Source organism: Dermacentor andersoni, chromosome 11 (assembly GCF_023375885.2).
Source record: "Dermacentor andersoni chromosome 11, qqDerAnde1_hic_scaffold, whole genome shotgun sequence".
Lineage (NCBI taxonomy): Eukaryota > Metazoa > Arthropoda > Arachnida > Ixodida > Ixodidae > Dermacentor > Dermacentor andersoni.
Window position 1 is genome coordinate 381,921 of NC_092824.1, and position 26,579 is coordinate 408,499.

At 47.9% G+C, this 26,579-nt stretch overlaps 2 protein-coding genes across 9 annotated transcripts in view; both read right to left on the reverse strand.

Annotated features, from left to right (window-relative positions):
* The window catches only part of LOC126517477 (myb-related protein B-like), a 293,223-nt gene that overhangs the window by 95,855 nt on the left and 170,789 nt on the right, over positions 1-26,579 (reverse strand). The gene's annotated exons all lie outside the window — the stretch shown is intronic.
* On the reverse strand, positions 20,331-23,386 carry LOC140214070 (uncharacterized). Its single transcript, XM_072285353.1, has one exon. The coding sequence runs from the start codon at positions 23,060-23,062 to the stop codon at positions 20,978-20,980; it is 2,085 nt and encodes a 694-aa protein (XP_072141454.1). The 5' UTR covers positions 23,063-23,386; the 3' UTR covers positions 20,331-20,977.

The following is a 26,579-nucleotide window of genomic DNA, read 5'->3' on the forward strand; positions in this document are numbered from 1 at the left end:
GTGGATTGCATATGACGTCATCATCGATACGTCTACCATGCCCACGGGGCTGCTCCCTTGGTCAGTGTGCAGCGCTTCACAATACAGCTCGGTTGCGTTTTCTCCGCCATCGTTGCCCATTCGTGGCCGGCTCCTTCCATACTGTCATCCCTTGTTGTGCGAATGCTAGTCGAGAAGTGATCTGATACACATCCTTTGTCACGCGACTGATTAGTCCATTGTGTGTATCCAATTTTAACAGCATCGCCAAAGAGGAAGGAGGTTGCCAAGAGCCTCTGGCCGAAGATATGACACGGATTAATCGTGCATCCACAAACAGGGACTTTCTGCAAGGATATTTAGTACTGTTTTATGCAGTTATTTGGGCTAGTTATAAGCGCCGAATTCCCCCCACCCCTTTTTTTTTATTTCCGGACTGTTGCATCGGGGTGCGGGTTATGGTGTATTTCTGTTTTTTATTGATTTCATCTGCAACTTTAGATTCTGTTCTTGTTCAACCATGTACCCATCCCTCTGTAACGCACCAAAGGCCCTGAGGGTAAATAAATAAATAAATAGGCAGTGGCATGTTATATGTGGTGTGAGGAAGAAGATCGGCACAGTAAGAAGCCCCATAGCCATCCCGTGGCACGTACCCAGCTCGTTCTCTGGCTGTGCCCTAACTCCGGTGCTGCGTTTGTCGCTGGTGCTGCATTTGTCACTGCTGTTTTAGGACCCGAATAAACCCCCTTCAGAATTGGTGGAGCTGCTGGGTACAACAGGAAATCAGGAACTTCGCAATCGGACACTGCAGACCATCTTCATTATGCCGGAAGAAGCACCACCACAAGCACAGCCCCTGCGACTACTGTGGTCTGCTCTGGCCCGTTGCATCAACGCGACCCACCCATCTTCAGCAGAACAGAAGACCATAACGTCCAAGAAAACCAGAAGACTGGCTCGCTCACTACGACCGGGTGAGCATCCACAATAACTGGGATGACACGAGAAAAACTGAATTACGGGTTGTTTTATTTCAGCGGTGTCACCAGCGTGTGGCACCGCCATCGCAATCTCATGACATGGGCGGCCTTCAAAACTACCCAGATGGAGATATTCGGGCGCCCAGCCGTTCGCAAGCTTCACGCAGAGCAATGCTACATGGTCATGTGCAACAGAGCGGGGAGACATTTATCAGTTATACAGAATATTTTGTCAACCTCTGTAACCGCACCGACCTCACAATGGCAGAGTCGAAAAGATCACGCATATCTTAAAAGGCACTGAAGGCGTGTCGCCTTCCAAGTGTTGTTGGCGAAAAATTCGACAACAGTGTCTGAACTCATCAGTCTTTGTCAAAGCTTCGATGAACTGTGCAAACAACGTGTAACCACCCACCAATCTCCGCCTCAGGCAACTTCAATGTCAAGCTTAGCTGTTAAGGTGAGACGCAGCAATTGAAGTGGTAAAATTTTCAAAATTTTATATTTTCTAATTTATTTTATTTTTTGCAATCCACAGAACACTACTTACCTCGCGATGAAATATAAGAAAATACGTGGTAGAAATCAAGAAAACGGCACTTTCTAACAGTGCGATCATCAAAAGCTGCGGAAAAATCGGGCTTCTCGTGGCCCCATTGCAGTACGGATTGCCCGGCTATCGCTGACGCAGCACCACCATCTTGGCATCACCGTAAGGACGAGAGATCGGGGCTCAAGATAGCCGAGTGACGCAATTCACCACAAAAAAATAAACCAGCATATGAAAAAAGGCAAATGCGGCATTGCGATAGGGTGCAGCAGTCACGTGGCGCACAAGGCATGCTGCTACTGGCTGTTGTAGATTTGAATTGCTGATGAACCTATCTCGCGCATATTTGTGCAGCAGCGAGCTGCGTGTCCCGATCAACGTGATTGACGATTGTGGTAGCTTACGCACCTTTTCTGTGATGAGCCCCAAAGGAATAAAGTTTCAAACGGCCCACGTGTACGGAAGACCACGAAAGGCGTGAAAAAGAGGGAGGAAACTACTCGTAGAAGCATATGCCGCCGAGCTTGTTGATGAGGCACGACCGGCGCACATAGGTAACTGGGAAAGTACGCCCGCATGCTGTGCTAACGCGACTGCAGAACACCTATGCGACCGTGGGCTATGGTGACAGCGCGGCCGCAAGCGATGGTGACTGCGTCCATGCGTGGTCATGACGGCAACACATCGGCGGACCAGAAGTTTTCGCGCCAAATATTCAACTGCGAATTTCAGCTCTAACTCTCACTAATAAACACGTTGCGGAACAAGAGACAAGAGCAGACGTTTCGAATACGCTGTCATCTGCCTCTGTAGGATGAACAAACACGCAACTAAGGAGCACAAAACTGCTGCAAGAACAGAAAAAACTACATAAAAACGTGAAGAGAATGTGTCCTCACAGGTAAAGGGCTACATTCCAGGCAGGTTTTAGGTGCTCAAAGTAAAGATTTAAATGTTTACAACAAATGAAACACCTTCGTTATCTCAGCTTTCATTTTTTGTGCAATTGCTTTCAGTCATCTCAGTGCCATTTCACAATGAATCAAGACAAAATAATTCTGTCTTTCACACTTAGATTCTGAAACATTGGAAAGAGCAATAAAGCTGTCCCTTTTTAACTGCACCTCATAAAAAAAATTGTAATGCGTTTTTTGCAAAAGTCGTTAGTAAGACAACATGTATAGAAAAGCTAAAAAATTTAATTGTGCTCATCTCGGCATTTAAAAAATAAACCAATACCTTTATTGCACAGAATGGGCCTTTGTGAACATGTGGATGTGAAAGACTTGGCGAACTTGTGTGTGTTTACTTAATTAATTTGGGGATGACCATTACAGACTGTGAATTGTTGTAACTGAAAAACTATAATACCGTATTTACTCGTATAATGATCACACTCGCGTAATGATCGCACCCCTGAATTTTGTCGTCAAAATACGATTTTTTTCTTTCCCGTGTAATGATCGCATCCCGAACTTGCCGAAGCGATATGTCGTGTGCCAAGTCTAGCTAATAATGATCGCGCTTACCATTTGTCGAATGCTATGCGAACGACTCTTCAAGACAAACTAAGCGGTCTGCACGCACCAAACATTCTTAAGCAGATGCCCCATTTCATTCCTTTCATCACTTTCCGCACTTCCATGACAAAAAAAAAAGCTACAACCAAACTTGCCTTTATTAGGTGTAGGCTTTATAATGTGATGGTGGTGGTGGTGGATTGTAGCAACAGGCGGATTCAGTTTGGTGATCAAGGCTTTATAATGGTTGCGGTCAACAACAAATAAGCACCTTTCGATTCTTCTCGTCTGCACTCGTGGGCACGCAAAAAATCATGAGCGGCAACGATAGCAGCCACGTTTACACTGATACGTTAGAAGTGTACTCCATTCACACGCCAACGCTTGTAACACAGCTAAGATATTCGCCCACCGGTAGTGGAAACCTGCCGTATTAGGATAGTAGTGAAGACAAATGCCGCAGTTTCCGCAGCATGCCCGCCATGTGTTCCTATGTCACTGGCAGCTAAGCGTGTTTCTGTCCCCTCAAAGAGGACATGGCTACGTTATTGCCGCAGACTTGCCTATATTAACGATATTCTTCATTATTGATAGGGAAGGAACTGTTTCAATGCACGTAATCTACTCACGAGAAGAAAAAAAATCGCGTTCGGCGTGTTATGCTTGCTCCACTGGCCGCCATTTTTGTTTTGGTGTCCTGCACTACATACAGCGACAGCCGTCTATTTGTTGACCTGTTTTGATCCTGCAGCAAATGCAGGATGAAATTTTGTTTTTCTTTTTGCGGGAAATTTAACCCACGTAATGATCGCACCCCTGAATTTGCGTCAATTTTTTTTTAAATAAAAAAGTGCGATCATTAGGCGAGTAAATACGATAGATAGCACAAAACTAATATCAGTTATGATGTCAGCATAACAAATCCCACCTGCATGCCAAATTTCACCAATTTGTTGCCATAAAAAAAAATGTTTTCATTACTTCGTCCCGCCTTAACCTGAATAACAGTTTTTCTGCTGCTACAAATCAAGGAGTTCATCCGTGAAGAAGTGGCTCATCAGCTTTTGCTGATACTGCTTACACATGGCCAGTGAAGTTCTCCACTGGCGCCTGCTCTCCAATAACGTCATCAAGGAGCAGGCAGCCGACCACGTTGCGCATTCTCTCCAGCCGACTCCGACTGTCGCTCCCGGGACGTGCGCCGAAGTCACTACGACGCCTGCACCGCAGACTTAAAGTCCCCTTCACTCGTCTTTTCATTTGCCCGTATCCTCTCCTGCCCGGCCAGTTTTGCAGTATGCAAAACCTCAAGACTATTGGTGCACGAAAGACCACAGACGGATGTGTTTTTACTGTGGCCGTGCTGGACACGTGGCACGTCACTGTCGCCTGCTTACACCGAACGCCACAACTATTCGGGCAGCCCTGAATCTCCTCCTGCCTTCGAGACCGTATTCTCTGCTCGCCATCCACCTTCTCCTCACCAGCGCTCCCTTTCCCCCATGCACCGTCAGCAGAGCCCTCTGTGCCAGCAAAACTAAAAACCACAGTTCAGGAGTCGAGAACTGTGGTGTCAGCGAAATGTATAGGGCCTTGCACTTCCCCGAAAAATGTTATCAAGGTCACAATAGAAGGAATATTGATGCTAGCACCTGTAAACACCGGCGCTGCACTTTGAACAATAGATGCCCATATTTGCCACAAAATAGGAAAAGTAACGACAACGCTTTTTGAACTGTCCTTTCACACTGTTAGCGCGCTGTCAACATTCAGGAGGTTCTTTATGACATCGAATTCATTGTGCTGCCATCATGTTCTCGCGACATCATTTTAGGTCGTGACTTTCCCCACATCCTGCAATCCTCAACTGCGCCCATGCTGAAATCAACCTGTTTCCATTTTTGACATATCACTGACCACAAGGACCCTTGTCGCAAAATAGCCATTTCGGAAGACACCGTTATACCTCCCTGATTTTCCTGCTCACAACCACTTCTCTTGTCAGCATCTCTTGTGACTCTGTAAATGACGGCATATTACTGCTCGCACCATCTGAACTCTTAGTTTGCCGTCAATCACTACCACTGTCGAGTTCAAAACTAGCACCTCTCTCATATGCATGTCAAACCTCTCGGCCGAAGAATTACAGTGAAAGCTCATTAAAGCGCAGTTGGCCGGACCTTGGAAAAAGTATGTACTAAACCGTAGTACTGCTTAACCGAAATAGCACAGGATCACCCACTTGCCTGTCAAAAACAGAACATGGAGAGAGCGCGATGAAAGGGGAAAGAAACATGCAGTATTTATTCACTTCGCACGACAAAAGTGTTATTTTTGTTTGTTGCTGCGGCAGCCTAACAGCGACGACCATGGCCTCATACTTACTAAGCTGCGAGCGAGCTTTTCAGCCAGCCCTTTCTCCTCGGCAAACAGATCCTCTCGCATGGCATATTCCTCGTTGGCCTTGCATACTCTCCGTGCACAAGCGCAATAGCACTGCAGAGGTCACTGAGTGCCTTTTTCATTGTGGGGTGCTGTTCTCGTCGCGACGATTGCATTCATGAGGCTGACGCAAAGCGCAGCTTTTGCTACTATTAGGCCTGAATCGCCCGTGCTGTCGCTTTCCATGTCGTCCTTATCACTGTCGCTAGGCGACACTTCGGCAACAGCAGACGCAATGATGGCGAAAAGTCGAACCTCGTAGCCGAAATCTCTTCGCGATTGCAGCAGCGCTGCCGAGGAACTGCTTCGCATTCCAAATGCCATACACCGTAGTCAACGGTAGATACCTGTCGCATGCCAGCGCCGACTTCTTCGTGTCACGGTCGATAGCACAGACGATGTCTAATTTTTCTTCTATGCTGAGCATGTGGTGTCTTTTTTATTCGAGCTTCGGCATGAAGCGAGTCCTTGTTCGCACGACGTCAGAACGTTCTCTGGCACGGTGCCAAAATGATGTCGATGTTGATGGGGCTTCATGCGCAAACACACAGGGCGCTTGGAGGCTGTTGTTCCGATACATGGTTTCGATCTCTGAGGCTTGTTGTTCTGCCGGGCTGCCCAATGGAGACTGCACACCGCCGTGTTTATGCAACAAAAAGTGGAAACACTACGTGTTAACCAATACGTACGCAATAAGCTGGTACGGTTTATGCGGATGCCAAACACATTATTTTCAATGGCCACTGAGTCGGCGTTTTGACTCTACTACTTTTAAAATGAAACTACTGTTTAAGCGGGTACGGTTTGACAGGGTTTTACTGTACTTTATGCCGCAGAGAAAGCCTTGGCAGAGCAGAGCCACTGGCCTCACCGTCAATATTTAACACGATGAACGACTCCGGCTATCTTGCCACTCTCGAGGCATTGCTTCCTCAGTCACTGCCGCATTCTCTTACGCCAGCTATTGCCAGTGACCTTACGAAGACGCAGTGTGACTGACTTCTTCCCTTGCTCCGTGGCTTCTCTTTTGACTGCCAAGCAACATCACTCGGCTACTCAATGACAATTTCGCACACTATCGACACTGGGAGTCATGCACCCATTTGACAGCGTCCGCATCAAGTATCAGCGACAATAAGACATATTATCGATGACCAGGTGGACGATATGCTCAGACGTGGTGTCATCCAGCCTTCTAGTAGTCCCTGGGCATCACCAGTCGTCCTACTTAAAAGAAAGACAGCACCATACGATTTTCGATTGATTATCGAAGGCTTAACAAGATTGACATTTACAAATTCCATGAGCTTTCCAGGTTTTCTCTGGGTGCCTTTGCAAAATTCCCTGAGTGATGCAGAACTACGTTTTATGTCAAGACGGGCTGAAATCATATCGCCCGATGTTGTCACTCTCTAGTAATCATATCAAAAAATTTTTAAAAGATGACTCAATCCAATTTGAATACTAAGGAGTAGTGTTTATGTTATTCAAAAAAAGAATAGAAGGGAGGGTTAGTAAAATGCACAGCAAATAAAATGTCTTCGAAAAAAATTGCAAATAGAGTCGGACATTCTCAAATATGAATAAGAAGGAGATGCATACAGAAGCAAGTATTTTCGAACATGAGCTATTTCTGTCAACTAATAGCAAGCTCAGTGGTATGAGGCCCGAACTTTGTCACAATTGAGATTCTCAACAGCTCGTAAGGCAACCTCCATGTCCTGACATGCTCTCAGCCTGCAGACGACGCCTCAGTGTTGTGTTTCACTGCTTTAAATAGTTTACTTCGGTTTGGATGAGGGACACCTGCACCTCGGCATCAGCCAACACTATTTTTTTTTTTTAGCTCAAGCTCCTTCAAAGCGGCGGCAGCATGCTTCCTTTCCCGTCATTCCTCAATGCACAGGTCCTTTCTGTTCTTGTCCTCCTTTTGCCACTCGTTCGCCCCACAGAACATTTGAAGCATCTTCTTGGTCAGTTGCACAGTCCACGCCTGATTTTTCTAACTCCCTAGGGGCCTCGAAAAAGTCCAGAAAAATTGGCCAGTTGGAAAAAATAAATGCTTGTCATTTACTGCCCTGAGGGGCTCAAACCGCCACAGTCACATTCGAGAACGCTCTGAAGGTCTGTCAGTACACGTATTAGGCATATCGGTACATGTACTGTGACAGGAAATACCGGGTGCACGCGTGTGTAATTAAGAAATTTACAATGTGTCCAGTGGCAATAGCGCCTTCCCACGCTCTTTATGTTTCACTGCACGTGCGCTTCACCAAGTAACATTTCAATACAAAGGCAAAGCTAACTTTCAGGAACTGTTAATATGCAACGCACCATGCTTTCCAAGCTTCTAAGCCAATCGCGAGGGCCATAAAGGCGGAGTTCGTGCCATTCCTGACAGCAGAGAATTATTTCAATAAAAAACACAGCACCCAATGACAAGAAGCTTCATAGCGAAAGTCGAAGCAGCTAGGCCTAGCGTTGCCGCAGTGGTGGCTACGGCTGCCAGCGGATCTATGTGCGAGAGCGCCGGTTCGAGGCAGCGAGGTTGCTAAGGTTGCTAAATTGCTAAGGCCAGAATTGAAAAGCAGTTTCCTTAGTCCTAGTTGCTTACACTTTAGTTCAGGACCGCCGGTAGCGGGTGCACGAACTTCACAGCGCCAGGCTTAACGTTCGCTGAGCAGTATCAACATTGGCTCAAACTTCACCTGCACAGCTTCAGAGGGTTGAAGCTTGTGCATTCCAACTTGGGTTTGACTCATTTTGAGTGCGATTAATTGTATATACAAGCAAAAGCACTGTCGCTATTGCGCTGTTGGTTCGACGGCCAATCGTGTGGGATATGGTCGAACGATGGTTGACACGCTGATTTTGTTGGTGCCGTTGACAAGAAAGCACGTCACAGTACGACAACTCGCGCTCGTTGGCTGCATCATTATCGGCCTGCTATGATAAAATGGTTTCAGTGATGCACAAAAGTCAGTCAATCGTTGGTGTTAGCATCTTGCCGGTTTCCCGTATCGACTCAGTGTTACCGCACCTTAAAGGGACACTAAAGGTTACTATTAAGTCAACGTGGACTGTTGAAATACCATCACAGAAACCTCGAAACGCTTGTTTCGTGCCAAGGAGGGACTTATTTTAAGAGAAAATGCGTTCTGAAGCATCCGCGTACCTCTAGCGCAGTTCAAATCACCCGCCCTCCGATCGAGGAGTACTGACATCATGGTCTCATAGTGACGTTGCGCCATCGGTGAGTAGAACGGCGTCCGCAGACGGCGCTACGGCTTTTCTGCGCAAAACGCAAACGCGCGGCCAGAAACAGAGCCAAGACAGAGCCGACAGCAGAGCGAAAGCGCGAGTATGGTGGCTAGCGGAAGGAGAAACGAATTACGTCCCACATTACGTCCCACGGCACACGGAGAGTCCGTTTTCGTTAAACTATAGGCTGCGGCGAGCTCGCAGCGTGGTCGGCGTGGTCTGTGAGAAGTGACGAGCCTTTAAGCATTCGCAACAGGGCATAACAAAGTGCGAATCGACGCAAAACTCGGCCTAGAGACGTGCTTCGCCACAACCAGGGCTCAATACAACCCAAGCTGGCACGACCCAGATGTCGTTTCCCGCACCGCCACCAGGCGCCGCTACTATACCTCAAACTCCAGTGCAAGACGCCCATAAGCTGGTACTTCATTTTATGACGCAAACTTCGGCGCTCGTCGCAATGGACCCTGACACCGACAGATTGGCTCGCGATGGTGGGCTCAACTTCAGCGATTTGAGCACCGACGAGCGCGACCTGCTGCTGAGGGCTCGCACTGCCGGCGTCGTTGCGTACTACGACGACGGCCTCGACACCGGTTCTCCGGAGCGGGAACGCAACGAGGGCTTCCCACGACATCACATACGTGGCATTCTCGCTGCTTGTTCCAAATGAAAGTTTCGCGAGCCAGCAGAACCCTCACAGCACGACGCGATAACGAAACTACTGAAACTCCAAAGCGTGCGAGGCGCAGAGTCGAGCGCGCAGACTCGAGCGAAAACGAAACGTTTCGAACACCCACGTTACTGAAGGGTAACGTCAAAATGTTATTTTTTCTTAGAATCGAATAGACGTAGACAAGTAGCATTTTTTTCCGTCTTATAATCGAATGAAATGATATTTTTAATACGAGTAGTTGAGTATTAGTAACACAAATTATGAGGAGTGCTTTCGTCATCGGGCTAGTACCGGAATGTCGCTGGGGGGTCTCAAATCGTGTCATGAATTTACCTCAATTTCTCGGTTACTAAAGCTCTGTTCGCGATTATATTGACGCCTTAGACGTTCTAGAACATTGCTCTACCACTTTAACTTGAGTTTCTGGTAACCTTTAGTGTCCCTTTAAGGGGGGACGCGGGTCTTAGAATGGCGAAAAATGGCAAAAAATTAATTTTTAGAAAAACGCATTTTCGGACTGTTTCAACCTTCGAGCACCTGCCCTCAAAATATTAACGCTGAATTCGATCGGCAAATACGATAAAATCTGCTTTCAAAACACCGAGGGAGCGGCGAAATGCTCCGAAACGAACAAAACTTGTTCAAATTTTCTCCGCGCGAGCCGTCGGCTGATCGCCGCCATCTTGGGCTTGTTTTGAAGCTGGTTTCTTTGTGCGTGTTTTCCGGCATCTCAAAATGGCGTCGCTCAAGCAGAACAGCCACCGTTGCTGGTTTTCCAAAGAGCGTTTCCAGGCCGCTGATTGGCGGGAGCGTGCGCGCGAGGTGTTCCGCGCCTCCCATTGGCCAGCGCGACGGCCGCGTCATTTTTTTCTTTTTGCCCAATTTTGTTTCGCGTTCTACGCTGTGGCCAGCGGCATTTATCGTGTGTGCTTTTTTGCCGTCGTGTCTTCGTGCGAGCGTGTTTCCCGACGCAGTTTTTCCATTTTGTTCCGGGATGGCCTAAGACGCTCGCTTAAAGAAGACGCATCAAGCGTATGGAAAAAAACGAAAGCGTGCGTGGAACGCGCAGTCGGAGGACGGCGCGCTGCTAGCATCACCTGTAGCGTCCGAAGCGGCGCCGACGGCGCCTTCTCAGCCGATATGTAGCACATCGGGCGTTATCAAGTCGTCGGCAAGCGCTTCCAGCAGCGTCCAAGACGGAATCGATACGGTGTACTATTCCGCTGACGAGTCTTGCCGAGTGCGCGAGAAATGCGCCTAACTTGAAAGAGCGTCTGGCGTCGCAGTGCGCAACGGCACGAAAGTTCAAACTGCTGCACGTCGAGTTGGTGAGCGACAACAAGGAAAATGGCACAGAATTAATTTGTCATCGTGGATTTAGCAGTGATGAATGCGTTGTTTGGTACTGTGCTTTGCCCCGAGTGCGGCATGAAAGATATGACTCTGTCTAAGTCGGGCAGACAGTATGGGCTCTCTTCAAAGCTCGTGCTCTCCTGCAGCACCTGCGACTTCCGCGAAGAGCGCTTCTCGTCTCCGAGAGTATCCGGCGGTGCTAAGTCCAAGGTAATGCCTTTCGAAGTCAACGTGCGCGCAATGAAGGCCATACATAGCATTGGCAAGGGAGCAGCAGCCCTCGGCGACTTTTTCGCCATAATGAATATATCTCATCGTGGCTTGCATCACAAAACTTATCAGGGTCACATGAAAATGATGGTGGAAGCTTGCACTGCGACCACTACCGAGTGCGAGGCTGCTAGTGTTGCTCGCGTAAAGGAATTGTACGTGGAGCTTGGCAGCATGCCAGGAAACATCGACGTTGTCTACAACGGCACCTGGCTTACTCGTGGACATAGCTCCCACATTTGTGTTGGGTGCATAATTGAGATGCACACGGGTCTTGTAATAGACCATGTTGTGCTGTCGAACTTTTGCCTTGGCTGCGCAAATGGGCCAAAAGAAAATGAGCAAGGCCATGCAGCCTGGCTCACCCAGCATGCTCCACTGTGCCAGAAGAACATGGACTGTAAAGCGGGGCAAATGGAAGTGGAAGCAGTAATACTTGTTGGGGGGCTAGTTGGTGCATGTTTCCAGAAGAGGGTTATAGCGCCGAAAAAACACAGCACACAGCAAGCGAGACGGGACAGGCGCAACTTCCAACTGTTTATTCACCGCGTATGCGAATGAATGCAAGGTCAAACAAAGATGGGTAGCAAGAACCACACATGCGCACGAGGTTTTTACAAAAAGCGGATAAAGATAGGTGAGGTACACACGTATCTCACGCCCGTGTATCTAAAAAGGCAGTTTCATTCTTATAAATGGAGATAGATGGGGCGCTAACACAATCGCTACAGTTTCTTTCAATATAGTAGGCCTCCAACAGTTCACGGGCTGTCTGGTCCTTACTTCTGTTTAAAACCTTTGCTTCTTTCAGCCTTACCACACACTTAATCTTCCTTTCTTCTCCGCAGGCTTTACAATGATGCGGCAGATGAGAACCAGTACCATTTTTTAAATCGCGATTATGTTCCGCTAATCGGTCATTAATACAACGGCCGGTTTGTCCGATGTACTTCTTTCCACATGTGAGAGGTATCTGATATACGACACCCACGGCACATTTAACAAGTGGGGCCGCATGTCTCTTTTTACAGTCAGTTTTGTTTACCTTGTTGGGATCAGTTTTAACGCACAATCGAGCTAGTTTCTTTGGGGCGGAAAAAACCACAGGAACCTTATATTTTGTCGCTACATGCTTCAAATTGTGCGCTACCTTATGGGTGTACGGGATGACAACCGGTCTACTTTTGCTTTTGGGGACGTCATCTTGGTCGCCCTTCTTTGTACTTTCTTTTTTCAATTTTCGCAGCAAGGCTTCAGCTACTCCGGTTAAGATCGAGGTTGGAAAGCCTGCTTTTTCCAACTTCCGAATCTGGGTGTGAAAGCTTTCCTCTGCCTTATGGCAACAAGATTTCTTCAGCGACGCTTCCAGGCACATCTGAGCAATGGCGCGCTTTACTGTCTTTGAATGGGATGAATCATAAGGCATTAGTTCTTTTTGTGCGCGAGGGCGATACATCCAGCAAAAGCTTTGGTCATTAAGGGGAGACGCTCCTCAGAAACCTTTTTTTTTTTAATATTAATGCTAGACAAATGAAAATTGTACCACTTATATAGCTTGATATCCTCATTCCAAATCCGTTTTTAGTTTTAGGATAGCTTGATGCTTTCATGTCCTAAGTGCCATGCATAAGTGAAAAACAGTGCATGTTTGTGCAGTCACTGGACTTAGCAGTTGGCATGATATAGCAGTGCAAAATGGCTTTTCTTGTCCCTAACACTCCACTGAGTGCTAATAACCAAGATAATGCAATTCCCTTGACAGGCAACATTTTGAGAGAATTTCATATCTGATGCTTCGTTTTCAGTGACTGGTACCCAAGGGTATTGAACATTTCCATTCTTAAAAATAAACTGGTTGCACTAAAATCTATATCAGTGCATTCTACACATCTTAAAGATGATGCACACCAAATTTGGTCTTGATTGGACCACAATAAGTACATCAAATGTCGTGCACAAAAGCCATGTTTGGCCAAAAATATGAAGCTGAGAAAAACACGATTGAAAGTTATAAAAGTTCTTTATTTGTGTTGTAGCGCTGAAATCTATATAAAAATTGCACACAATGCAGGCCAGAGTATCTAGATTCAGTGCACTACTTTAGAATTCACCTGCGCCATATGTCGTTCTCTCATAGAGTCTTCGTAAGCACCATGCTGACCCGCTTCCTGCGCTGTTACTTTCCGAGCCAACTCCAAGTTCAGCCACTGCTCTTGTAGCAGCGAGGTGCACTTTCTTTGTTATGGCGGTGAACGATTTATGGTGCATCGGTTTTAGTAAACCAAGAACTGCACAAAATCGGACGAGTTGATTGTGTACAGCTCTAAATGCGCGCGCCGCAACCACTGCCTTGATATTCACGGCGAAACTCTCTCTTGGGCTGGCCGAAGGGCGCGCTCCACCGTTAGCGTCGTCTACCGGAGATGCACGCCGCGACGAATACGTCGACGAGATAACGGACGTGGTACACGCTGCATTGTTGCAACACAATCCCAAAAACGACGCGAGTCGTTTCCGTTTTTTGGCCAACTCACGGATAAAAAGGTCGCGCCGTCCGCACGCCGGACATGCCGCGGCGCTCACGTTCGCGACGCCGATCTCGCAGATAAAGGTCGCGCCGTCTCCTCGTTGCTCCTATCTTGATTGTCGAAGATTATCTACTTTTTCTCCGATGCGCTGACGAATTCGTCTGCGCTGTCAACGAAACTTGAGCTGCCGGCCAGCTCTGAACCGTCGAAAGCGCCGCCGTACACCTAGGTTAGGCTTAGCTGCCGCGGACGTCTCCATTGCACGCCGCTTGACTTTGCGGCGAGTCCCCATGAACTTGTGCTTCGACCGATACTTTCGAGATCGAAAATCGCGTTTCTTCACGGGATCCATCGAAACAAGGAGCAGAAAAATGCCTGAAAGCCTGGGATCACGTCGAGAGAGCGGCGCGTCGCAGAAAGAGCAGACAACCTGCGGCCGCGTCGCGCGGTAGCAGCCAATGGCGTGGCCGGAATCGCACCACGTGATTTAGAAATCCAGCGAAAGCGCTCGGTTTTGGCGGTGAAATGTTGTTTTTATTATTACTTCCCGGGGAGATTGTGACGCGGCAAAGCCGACCTCGGAGAGAAAAAGCGTAGGCCTACTGCCTTACACAAGCCCAATAGCTTGCGACGCCGCAATTTGACGCATCACGCGCTGGAAAATGGCCCAGATTTGCACCTTTTCTCGCCACCTCGGGTGCTTTCACCGAGTTTATTTATAATTTCCCAATCATTTACGGCTCTGATTTCTTTATATGTGAAAGAGGAGGGATCAATCTTGCTGAAACAGTCAAAAAAATGAAACTGACTTTTCTGATGAAAATCGCCGTTTTTTGACCCGCGTCTCCCCTTAAGGGTGATGTCAATGCCTAAAAACTGCAATCTGTTGCCTTGGGCAAGCTCATGGGTGAAGTCTAAAATATAAGGTTCCTGTGGTTTTTTCCGCCCCAAAGAAACTGGCTGGATTGTGCGTTAAAACTGATCCCAACAAGGTAAACAAAACTGACTGTAGAAAGAGACATGCAGCCCCACCTGTTAAATGTGCCGTGGGTGTCGTATATCAGATACCTCTCACATGTGGAAAGAAGTACATCGGACAAACCGGCCGTTGTATTAATGACCGATTAGCGGAACATAATCGCGATTTAAAAAATGGTACTGGTTCTCATCTGCCGCATCATTGTAAAGCCTGCGGAGAAGAAAGGAAGATTAAGTGTGTGGCAAGGCTGAAAGAAGCAAAGGTTTTAAACAAGTAACGACCAGACAGCCCGTGAACTGTTGGAGGCCTACTATATTGAAAGAAACTGTAGCGATTGTGTTAGCGCCCCATCTATCTCCATTTATAAGAATGAAACTGCCTTTTTAGATACACGGGCGTGAGATACGTGTGTACCTCACCTATCTTTATCCGCTTTTTGTAAAAACCTCGTGCCAATGTGTGGTTCTTGCTACCCATCTTTGTTTGACCTTCTATTCATTCGCATACGCGGTGAATAAACAGTTGGAAGTTGCGCCTGTCCCGTCTCGCTTGCTGTGCGTTGTGTTTTTTCGGCGTTATAACCCTCTTCTGGAAAGTGGAAGCAGCCCTGTGTTTGTTTCGGCGCTCATTAAAGAAGCACACGCTTCGCTACACTACCATGCTCTCGGATGGGGATACCCGAACCTTTCATGCACTGACTGAAGATGCTGTGTATGGTTTCATAAAGGTTGAAAAAAAAGACTGCATCAACCATGTGCACAAGCGCATGGGAGCTGCCTTGCACACCCTTTTGGACAAAAAAAAAAGCCCAAGGTGAGCCACTTGGGGGTAAAGGGCGACTAACGCAAGAGAGGATCAAGAAGATCACGAATTATTATGGCTACGCTTTACGGAGCCACAGAAATCATGTGCCAAGCATGCAGAAAGCTGTCCAGGCCACACTGCAACACATGTCGTCGACGGACGAGGCACCGAGACATGACCTTTGCCCTGAAGGCCCAGAGTCATGGTGCAAATTCAATAGGGCCAGAGCTAAGAATGAGGAGCCCCCGCCACACAAGAATAGCCTGCCTGACTTTGTGTGCCAGGCATTGGAGCCTGTGTTTAGGCGGCTGAGCGATGATGCTCTGTTGAAGCGGTGCAGTGATGGGATCGCGCAGAATTCCAATGAAAGCCTGCACGCCATGATTTGGGACCAGGTCTCAAAGAACCAACGTGCCTCAATGCATAGCACTGAAAGGGGAGTGCCTGAGGCTATCAGCCGCTTCAACCAGGGAATAATGAAGAGTAACACACAAATTGCCAATAAGCTTGGCTACAGTGCGGGAACCTGCTTAGTGCGCCGCAGCCTTGAGAAGGATAAAAGCAGGCTTCTGAAGTCTCAAAAGGAGCACTTGGTTGCTACTGATACCAAAACTAGACTTGCAAAGCGCCACAAGCCATCAGGTGACCCTGCATACAGCCCTGGTCTGCTGTAGACCAATTTCATCCTGGGACAGTGAGCAGTTTTAGGTCATCTGAATAAATATGCTGCTATGGTTTAGCTGTAAACATTGTGTAAGTTTGTTTATCTGTGGCAAGACCACTCTATTACACAATTTGAATTGTTCTTTAGAGTATAGGGCACTGAAACAAGCACATGAAGGTGGTAGATGTAGTTTCTTATACCAACCCTAGGGGTAGTACATGGCTTTATGGCAAGCTTTTGCAATTTTGTTTGGAGGGTGCCATCACATATTTAGTATGGTCTTTCTCTTGAACAACAGAGCTACACAATGATGCCCTTCACACTGCTGTAGCTGCATTCTAGCAAAATTTATAGTTGTCTCAAACTTCAAATGCGTTTTTCTCAGTTCGATGTTTTTGGGCACCACACTCAGCCTTACGGGGCTTTTTTCTATGTCTTTTTTTAGTGACACTGACAAATTTGGTATTATTGTAATCGTGTTGAAAAGATCTAGGGGGTGATGCTATTTATGTCACTCTAGCATCATTTCGCAACTAACAAGTTAAGATGGTAATGTGAGAAAATTAAACAATATTAATTGCAGTACATGTTGGTTCAATTTTTTGTCGATAATTTACTTTCAAATGAATAAAAATAGCATCACCCCCTAGAGTAGGTCTTTGGCATTGAGGCCAAGCACTTGCTTATTGTGTTTGGCTAGGCGAAATTGCCAAAAAGCCCCGTAAGAAGTACCCATTAATTTTTTTTAATATCTTCAACTGTACCTGAACCGGTGCAGCTATCAAAATTCTGATTATGGATTTGAAATCAGTGTAAAAAACTGATCGAGTCTGTGAAGTTCATTCAGATCGGACCAAGAATTAAAAAAAAAAAATTTATGACCCACTTCCCTCCTTAAGGGGGGACACTGTTCTTCAAATAATGTTAATGATGTTTTCCATCAATATTCATGAAACTTTCCATTCTTGTTAAGACTTTTGTGCTGATTTCAAATATGTAATTATTTTTCCAATAGGCCATTTAGTTCTGAAGATAAATGAAATTCATTGTTCATAATTTGCACAAATAGGGGGGAAAAAATGCGCTACAAAATTCATATTGGCACATGCCTGGGTACTAGAAAACATAAGGAACACAATGGTAGGAATACTATTTTGATAGATCAAATATTAGCAATTTTATAGCAATTCAATCTTTACTGTTCGAATTGTGGCTACCCCACTGTCTGTTCTAAAACAGAATAGAAAAGTTTTAAAGCATAAATTCCAGAATCTGACCCTACCATTGTGTACTTTGCACACTCAGCTACAAGCCACAACAAAAATTATGGCTCTATCTGCTTTGAAGGCAGAGGTATCGCCGCGGCAAATCAGCAACAAGTCAAAAGTCGGCGTTTCGAGAAAACGAGAAAAAAGGAATACATTCACTTTTAATCAAAAGTACAGAAATAATTTTGCATTATTTTGCAGTGAAAGTGGCTAAACGCCACCAGTAATGTAGTCGCTCTGACCACGGACACCCAAATGCGGCAAAAACATCGTTTGGCACCTTTCGCCGATTTCCGGTGGCTTGCATCGCGAGCGCGGCAATGTTGTCGTTCACGCGGGTTGAGCTCCACGTCGACGCGATATCGCCGCAACACGCGCACGTGATAACAATCTTTATGGCGAGGCCAGATTACCGTTCGCTTTTGCCTCCTGCGACGTTGCCGCCGCACACCTTGCGCTTGATAAACGACATCAGTGCGTTCACGGAGTCCTACTGAGGATAGCGAAGCCTGCCTCGGCGTCGACTGGCGCGGCTGCAGCGCAGTCGGCGCGAGTGAGCAAATCCAACACCTGCTTTGTTGCTGGCGTTGACGCAAGAACTTTAAGTTTATTTGAGCATTCATCTCCCTCTGCAAAAAATCCGCACGCCGCGACATTGCAGCGTCACGCCGAACGCGGCTGCTGTCCGTAACGATTTCACTCATTTGTGAGCTGGCTAGGCCTACTTCGGCATCGTCCGCGGCTTCGGCATCATTTGCGGTTGCGGGCGAGCTACTCTCGATGCTTTCAGAAGCAATGGAGCGCTTTTGAAAGTTATGAGCTGATCGCTTCTTCTTTTTGCCGAACTTGTGCCTCGTGGTGAACTTCCCCGGTGGACTGGACATCGGTGGGCATGTGCCAACAAAGCTACAAGACGCGCCGTCGCTTCGCCTGCGGAGTGGAGCAGACGATGGGAACCTCGCGCAGCCAACCACAGCACGCGTTTTTGGTCACGTGCGCTAGTCAACGAATCGGATCACGCGTTCGGCCTTTTTTCTTCCCCGGATTTCAACGTCACTGGCGTACCGACGGAGTCACTTTTGGCGGGAAATTAAAGAAGGAAGGCTCCTCTTTCCTACGAGACCAAGATGGCTGCGATCCCGCGCATAGAAAAAGAGCTACGCGCCGCGATAAACATGGCTGTTTTTGCGCGGAATTCAGCTCACAGTGATGTTATAAATTGATATTGCGGACGAAATACTCTTCCCTGAGATTCGAAACTTGGTGAATTAAAGGAATATTAGCTGTAGAATTCGAAAATTTCATTTTCAAAAAATCGATTTTTTCGCGATTTTTTCGTTGCAAAGACCCGTGTCATCTGCAGTGTCTCTCTAATTCGATAAGACACTTTATAAGAACCTTATAAACCGTGCACGTAAAATTTGGGGTAGGATTTTTCACTTAGGAACGACGTAATCGCCGCTTAAAATTGCACTGTCGCTCCGCCCCCCGTCGAGTGCCGCGTGCTGCTGCTGACGCTGACGATGCGAGTGGAGACCAGAAGCCGCAGCGTAGTGACGTATGCACTGGTGTTCCACTCCCTTCGTAGTCACCGCGAATGTGCCTGACCGCGCTTGTTTCTGCGTGCGTGGCGTCATAACCTGCCTCGCTCGAGCCTGCATACCTTTGTTTGTGTGTATTTAGAGTGGCACTTGATGTGCACAGCATCAAGTGAAGTGGTGGGCCGATCACGCCGGCATACTGTGCAACCTACGGCTGCACGAACACAAGCGGCCGCGCTATGTTCCATTACTCCACGCAAGACAAGAAGCTTGCAGCTAAGTGGGAGGCTGCTGTGAACCGAAAGAATTTCAGGTGCTCCAGAACAACAGCGCTGTGCTCTAACCACTTCCGTGACGACAATTACTACCAGAGCTTATCAATAATGTGTGAATGAGTGAGAGTACGGCTTTCTGCTAGCAGGCTTTCTAAACGCAGCGCGAGAAGGTAGGGGCAACGAACACACAAAGGCGGGACGGGTGCGGGCGGACTGATGGTAACTGGTCTTGGAAGACCCTATGAATACACGAATTCGTCCAAACCTGGATTTTGATTTATTGCTATGTCCTTCGTGCTAGCATGCTGAACGGAAGGTACATGCTCATCTTCCACCCTTGACGCAGGTTTCGTCGCAAACCGCCGTTAATTTTCTACTCGCACATGTGCTGTGAAACAGCCAACATGCAGCTACAATTATGCAGTGTTTGAAAGCCGGCGCTTGCCAGGACGCTGCGCTCCCCATCTCGCACAGAGAGAAACTGGTTGTCTCACGTTGGCGACGGAATTCGCCACCTTTATGGCTCCGATTATGAGTAGTGTGCGGATGGCACGCTGATGAAGGCCACTACACGTGCTACAAGAGCCAGAAAACTTTTCCCGCATGTAAACGGTCTGTGTAGATTGTCGACAGCTTTGGGGCAGCGCACAAATGCTAACGATCGCATCCCTCCTTACGTTCCACGAGGAGGCATGCAGGAACATAGCAGTACAGTTGTTTGCCCGGGAACGAGCTCACTGGATCGCTGAATGCAGCTTTGCAAAAAACATGCTCACCAAAGAACATCTCTAACACGAGGAGATTCTAACACTTCGCTTTCGTTCGCATCGAAAGTATTGCTTGCTACCAGCATCTTTTGCTTCTTGGAGAGGCCGGTTACGTATACATGTAGGGAGCAACGCCGAACTCCTCAGAGAAACGCAAGCTCTAGAAATTATCCATTACCGTCTCACCAAACTACAGCGCGAAACCACTTTGCATCGTGCTTCATGTGTGGCGGCAGCGGCTGGTCTGGACGAACACCAATGTTGACGTCACGAGGCGCCTGACTAATCACAGGTAGAAACGAGGCACGCTAGCTGCCCGAGTGTGCTGCTGCACTTTTTATTGAAATAAAATCTGTTTGCGCTTTCTTTCGCTCAATTTCGATGTGATATTTGAATATAGAGGGTTGAAAACCATTACGTACAGCTCTTCACTCATTTTTTCTGGAAAACTCTTCAGCTTCCCTTTAAGGGGGGACGTGGCTTTGAAAATCAACTTTCTTATTTCTTCATAGATTTTGATTAAAATTGGCACAAATGTTTAGAATGTCTCCCTGATGCTTCCATAAAAGTTTCAGGGTGATACCTTAAGAACATTTTATTAAATTTGATTGAGCAGAATGTTTCAACCTCGAACTTTGTGAAGAGCCTGGGGAACATAAAAAACGTGATAGAAGGCTTGTTAAGTACTGATTGCATAGCTAAATGCACGCTGAAGGTCGTGACATTCTTGCTTTTGTTTTTTTCAACACAAATTTTTTTGGAGTGTCATTTTTTATGTTACCTTCGTATCAAGCACACTTTCAAGGTGAACAAATAGCCACATCATAAATTTATAAAACGTCAAGGCCCAAAAGCAAGAATGTCACGACCTGCACTGTAGCCCAAGGAACAAGACAAAAAAAACAGAGTCAGAATAGGCCAAACGGTAACAAAGAAATCAGCTCCGCAAACTGAGCAGAAAGGCAAAAACACAGTTTTGAGAAAAAGGCCTTCAAAGTTTTGCCTTGCCTCCACTCTCCTAAAATGCACCAGGATTGTAGTCCTTGGTGTCCTTAGCACAGCGGGGCTTCTTGGGCATGTGACCTTTCATCTGATGTTTTTTCGATGCCTTTTTTTTTCATAGGGCATCCTTTTCTGCAGCTCTTTGAAGGGAATGCTTTCCTGGCTTCAAGCCAAGTGAGGCACAAAACTGTCTGTATGCACGAAGCGTTCCAGCATTGTACTTGCAGACTGCCTCATTGACAGCTGTCTCCGCTGCGATCAATGAAGCATTTTGCTCTTTTGGTAGAATTGACCAAATGACAGCGTGGAGACTCTCGGCTGCATTCTGAGTCTTCTTGCCTTGGCAACGGCTGAGTAGCTGAGGATCCGAGAGGCGTTGATACACAGGCAGCAACGCAGCTGAAACATGTGTTGCCAATTTGTACTTGTGTTCTGGCGGAGCTTTACCTTCAGCTTCTGCAGCCTGGTGTCTGCACCAGCTCAGGGGTCCTGGAGGGCAGAGCTCATGATGAGGGTCTTTATCTGTTGAAGTGATATGATAAAAGGTTGCCATTATGGCCCTTTGCATATCATCTACTTCACTATTGTTACGTATGGCCATGCCATAATAATTGGTGAGCTTTTTGATTAGGTCTTGGGTCAGGCCACCCTTCCCTCCAATTGGTTTACTTCTTCTGCTTTTTGAGACAAGTGTTCGCAGGGCTGTACCCATCCTCTTTTTAACGTGATTGATACAGTCCTCTTTGTTGAATGTAATGAAGCCATAAGCCTTGTCTTCACAAAGGGCCTGGAAGGTACGGCTATCCCCATCACAAACAACACATGTGTAGCGGAGGTCATTCCTTTCCAGTGACCTTCTGAACAAGATCAACGCTGCCTCGACCTCCATACGGCTTGAGTTTGCATCGGTGTTCTTTTGGCACACGTGATTCTCTTTCCATTCACTGTAGCCTTCATCGTTTTCTTTCGGCCCAAGCGTGCATCCATGGCATCTGTTCGAGAGCACAACGCAGTCAAGCACCAGACCAGTGTAAAATTCAATTATTGTGCCCACACCAATATGGGATGCATGACCACGTGTCATCCATGTGCCGTCGTAGACTACCGTCACATTTTTTGTGAATGCCAGGTCCATTTCGCTGTAAACTTTCCGCACGGCTGCCACAGCATCAGAAAAGAGACTTGCCGCAGCCATCCCACCAGCAGGCCTGAATTTTGATTTCAGGTGTCTTTGGAATGTCTTATGGTGCAAGCCTCTGTGTGAAACGTTCATTACTGACCAAAAGTCAGTCAGTGCAGTTGCCCCTCTGCCGGTGGTTTTAATTGCTTGCATTGCACGCATATTCACGTCAAAAGCCTTACCACCCTCTACTCGCGGCGATGACCATTCACTTGCAACAACGCCGCAGGCATTGCAGGTCAGTAGCATTCGTGCAGCCAATCCATGCCTTGTTCCCAAATGAACAGTCAGTCCCGGCTGAGAGCATTCTTGGCACAAGGCATTCTTGTACAAAGCATTCAATGCTGTGACCTGCACAACCAAAAACTCATCCGCCAGCTCCACATTGGCACAACTTCCTCTCTCACCTGTGAGCTTCATTTTTCTTTCGGTCGCCGAAACAGAACTGAGTGATGCTTGCACTGTCTCGGCTCGCCCACGAGAAGCTTCTATCGATATGTAGTGCGGTTCCAAGTGAGCCTGAATTGTACTGCCGAATCTCGACTGCGTTTCATCCACGCGCGAGGTGCTTGGTCGCGGGTCCGAGTCGTCGGCGGGTGAAGTGCTTGGTCGCGGGTCCGAGTCGTCGGCGGGTGAAGTGCTTGGTCGCGGGTCCGAGTCGTCGGCGGGTGAAGTGCTTGGTCGCGGGTCCGAGACGTCGGCGCCCGAGGTGCTTGGTCGCGGGTCCGAGTCGTCGGCGCCCGAGGTGCTTGGTCGCGGGTCCGAGTCGTCCGCGCCCGAGGTGCGTCGTCGCGGGTCCGAGACGTCGGCGCGCGAGGTGCTTGGTTGTGGGTCCGAAGCATCCATACATTGAGGGAACTGCTGCTGTGTGTCCACGATGTCCGCGCCGCACTGAACATCAGCAGAATCAGCACTGGAAGCTCTTGATGACGCTCTACTTTTGGGCGTCGGCGACTTGCGCTTACGGCTGCCAAATTGATGCGAAGTTTTGTATTTCTTCTTGTGCCGTCGCCGATCCATGATCACAGCCGAGATCCAACGCGAAACTACGCCACAGAGCTTCTGAGCCGCTACCGAAACTATGGAGAGGCTCGTGATACGGGCGATGGAGAACGTAGCCCCGGGAAGAGCAGACGACGCGCGGCACTTCGCCCGCCGTTGCTAGGGGCAACCGCTCCGGAGACCAACGGGGCCGCGCGCCGCTGTCACGTGGCGCGCGCCGCCAATCAGGAACCTCCGCGAGACCTCGAAACTTTTGCTTTTTCTGCATTTGTTTTCGCTCGGAGGAGGCCGGGAAGGCGGCAGATTTGAAGCTGAAGAAATGCTCTTTCTGTTGCGACCAAGATGGCGGCGTTCAGTTGCGCCGTTACGGAGATGTCGTGGCTTGAAAAACACCGTCTTTTTGCGATTTCCGCAAAACTTCTCGTCGCCGTGGCTGATACAATAATTTTTTTAAAGCACTTCTAAGCGGTTTTCAGGGAAGATATTTTGGAATCAGGTAGAGAAAGGGTTATAAAAACTGAAAATGTGATTTTCGAAAAATCGGTTTTTCGGTCATTTTTCGCGATGCGAAAGCCGCGTCCCCCCTTAAGCGAGTACGTAAAGTCAGGCACGCACTGCCACCACCAACCAGTGAGTCGATGCTGCATGAAGACTTTGTCAGCAATGTGATGTTTTTAATCGGGGACATGGGTTATTGAGATACAGTGCAGTCCACTTATAACGATACCACATATAATGATATATCGGTTATAATGATGGGTCGACATGAGAGTGTCATTTTATGCTTGAAGGAAAAAACCAGTCAAAAAACACAAAGGACAAGAGGAGAGCTTCACACCACAACAATGTGACGATCTTGGTAGGGGCAAGGGCAAAGAAGAGCGAGAAATCCTGGAAACGTACTACATCAGTTTATTAGGTGACGACTGCGTTAGTACAACCTCGGTGCGCTTACTTGAAAAAGAATTTGCATTTCTAGGTCGGTCACAACAGAAGCGATTCTTGTCTTTTCATGCTCTGTGATTAGCGATGATGCAGTTGCGTATGCTCTGCTGGCCTTGCTGGGACTACACCGATTCTAATAAAGCTCAGTTGGTAGTCCAGTCGTTGCGGTGTGAACCTCTTCTCTTGTCCTTTGTGTTTTGTGGCTGGTTTTTTCCTTCAAGTATCTACCAACTGGCCCAGATTTCAACCCTTCTGCAATTCATTTTATGCATTAGGTCTATGGGGAAAAAACCATTTATAACGATACGTTATTCATTGCATATTGGATATAACGATCAAAATTTTGCCATCCGGATGGCTTCTTCCGTGCGAAATAATCGTAACATTTGCGTTGCTTAGTTCCCTGAAACGAACGATGTCGAGACGAGGCGATGTTTACCTCCGTAAGTTCGTATCTGCCGCCATTACTGCGCAGCGCGTCCCGCCCTGCCCGCGCACCGGAGAGTACCTGAGTAGGCGCTAGCTGCTTCATGCGCATCGGCCACAGTCGCTCAAAAAGAGAGAGAAAGAAAAAAAGAAGCAACAAGCAAAGCGGCGCGGTGGCGCTCGTCCCGCGTCTCTCTCGCGATAGCAGGCTGACGCCACCGAAGCAGCATGCAACCAACGGTACAACCCAGTTCGAAGATGGCGCCGACAAAGCACAAAGCTGTGTCGCTTGACACAAAGATGGATATTTTGCAGGACTCTGGACGCGGCTTCAAAGTGAGCGCCCTCATGAGGAAGTATGAGCTCGCCCAGTCGACGATATCAACCATCTTGAAAACCGGGAGCACCACGATTGTGAAGGCCGAAGCTATCAGCGGCCATGCCGATCAGCGGAAAAGGGTTAGAGACCCTCTGTACGCCGATGTTGAAGAGGCGCTTTACCAGTGGTTCATCACCAATTGCTTCAAAAAGGCGGGCTTTGTGCGTCAGGACGAACTTCCCCAACCCACTGAGACCAACACGGTGGAAGTCGCTGACAATACCGAGCTCTGGGAGCTCGTTCCTACTGGTGACACAGGTGGTGTGTCGAAGGAGGAGTTTTTGACTGCAGACAGTGCTGCCTCGTTCTGCGATGAGGTCACCGACGAGGTGATCGCCGAAGATGTGCTGTCACGACAGACGGCAAAGTTGTGCGACGGTCGCAACGGCAGCAGCGACAGTGACAACAAGATTGACAGTGGCTCCTTGACCCCGACCTCGATGTCCACGGAAAGTGCACCGTCGTCGATCGACTCCTTAATTGATTTTATGCATGCTAAAGGATTGCCACCAGTGTTCGCGCAGCAGCTGGAATCCATGCACACCACGGTTGTGAAGCTGAAGCTGCCACAAAAGCAAGTGCAGATTTCGGACTATTTTGGCGTGCCTAACCCTTGACATGGTCATTGGCGCTAGAAATAAAGTTTGTTTTTCACGGCCTACTTTCTACATCATCTATTCTTTAGAGCAAGTAGTGAATTCGAGTTCGGAGCTGCAAAGGTATATTCCGCGTTTTTTTTTTAATTTTTTAATAACTGCAGTCCACATATAGCGATCATCGGTTATAACGATCATATTTTTCGTCTTTCTCGATATCGTTATAAGTGGACTGCACTGTAATTGCGACGAAACTGCTGTCTTTTTCAAATGTTGCCGTCGAAGACTCGCGCTCTTAAATGGGATAGATGCCCCGGCGGGAAGCACTCGAAACTTAGGGTGACCGTGTTGCTGTGCGTTAGCATGGACGGGCGCCATCGTCTCAAGCCTTTCATGATCGGGCGATCAAAGAAGCCAACGTGCTTTAAGAATCAGCACATCCGGTCCGCTATCGCAGCAATAAGAAGACGTGCACGACCCACGACCTGTTCCAAGAATGGCTGCTCGAGTTCGACAGCATAATCGAAGGCCAAAGAAGAAAAGTAGTGTTGCTACTTGACAACTGTAGCGCACACAGCGTTAACCTGAAGATAACATCTGTCGAGTTGATGTTTCTGCCTCCGAATACCACGGCAGGCCTTCAGCCGTTAGACGCCGGTGTGATCACCAACTTTAAAATGCTGTATCGGTGGCGCATGCTGGAGTGGCTAATTTTAGCCATTGACCGCGCAGCTCCTGGCACGACAGGTCATGCGGACGAGCCCCCTGACCTGAAGATTAGCCTTTTAAAAGCCGTGCGCTTCGTTGCTTCAAAAGGCTGCTTCAAAAAGGCGGGCTTTGTGCGTCAGGACGAACTTCCCCAACCCACTGAGATCAACACGGTGGAAGCCGCTGACATAACTGAGCTCTGGGAGCTCATTCCTACTGGTGACACAGGTGGGGCGTCGATGGAGGAGTTTTCGACTGCAGACAGTGCTGCTTCGTTCTGCGATGAGGTCACCGACGAGGCGATCGCCGAAGATGTGCTGTCTCGACAGACGGCAAAGTTGTGCGACGGTGGCGACGGCAGCAGCGACACTGACAACGAGATTGACAGTGGCTCCTTGACCCCGACCACGATGCCGACGCAAAGTGCACTGTCGTCGATCGACTCCTAAATTGATTTTATGCATGCTAAAGGATTACCGCC

Bases quoted from the DNA above. Each gene is read 5' to 3' on its own strand.
- LOC140214070 (XM_072285353.1), bottom strand. From the start codon at position 23,062: ATGGATCGGCGACGGCACAAGAAGAAATACAAAACTTCGCATCAATTT.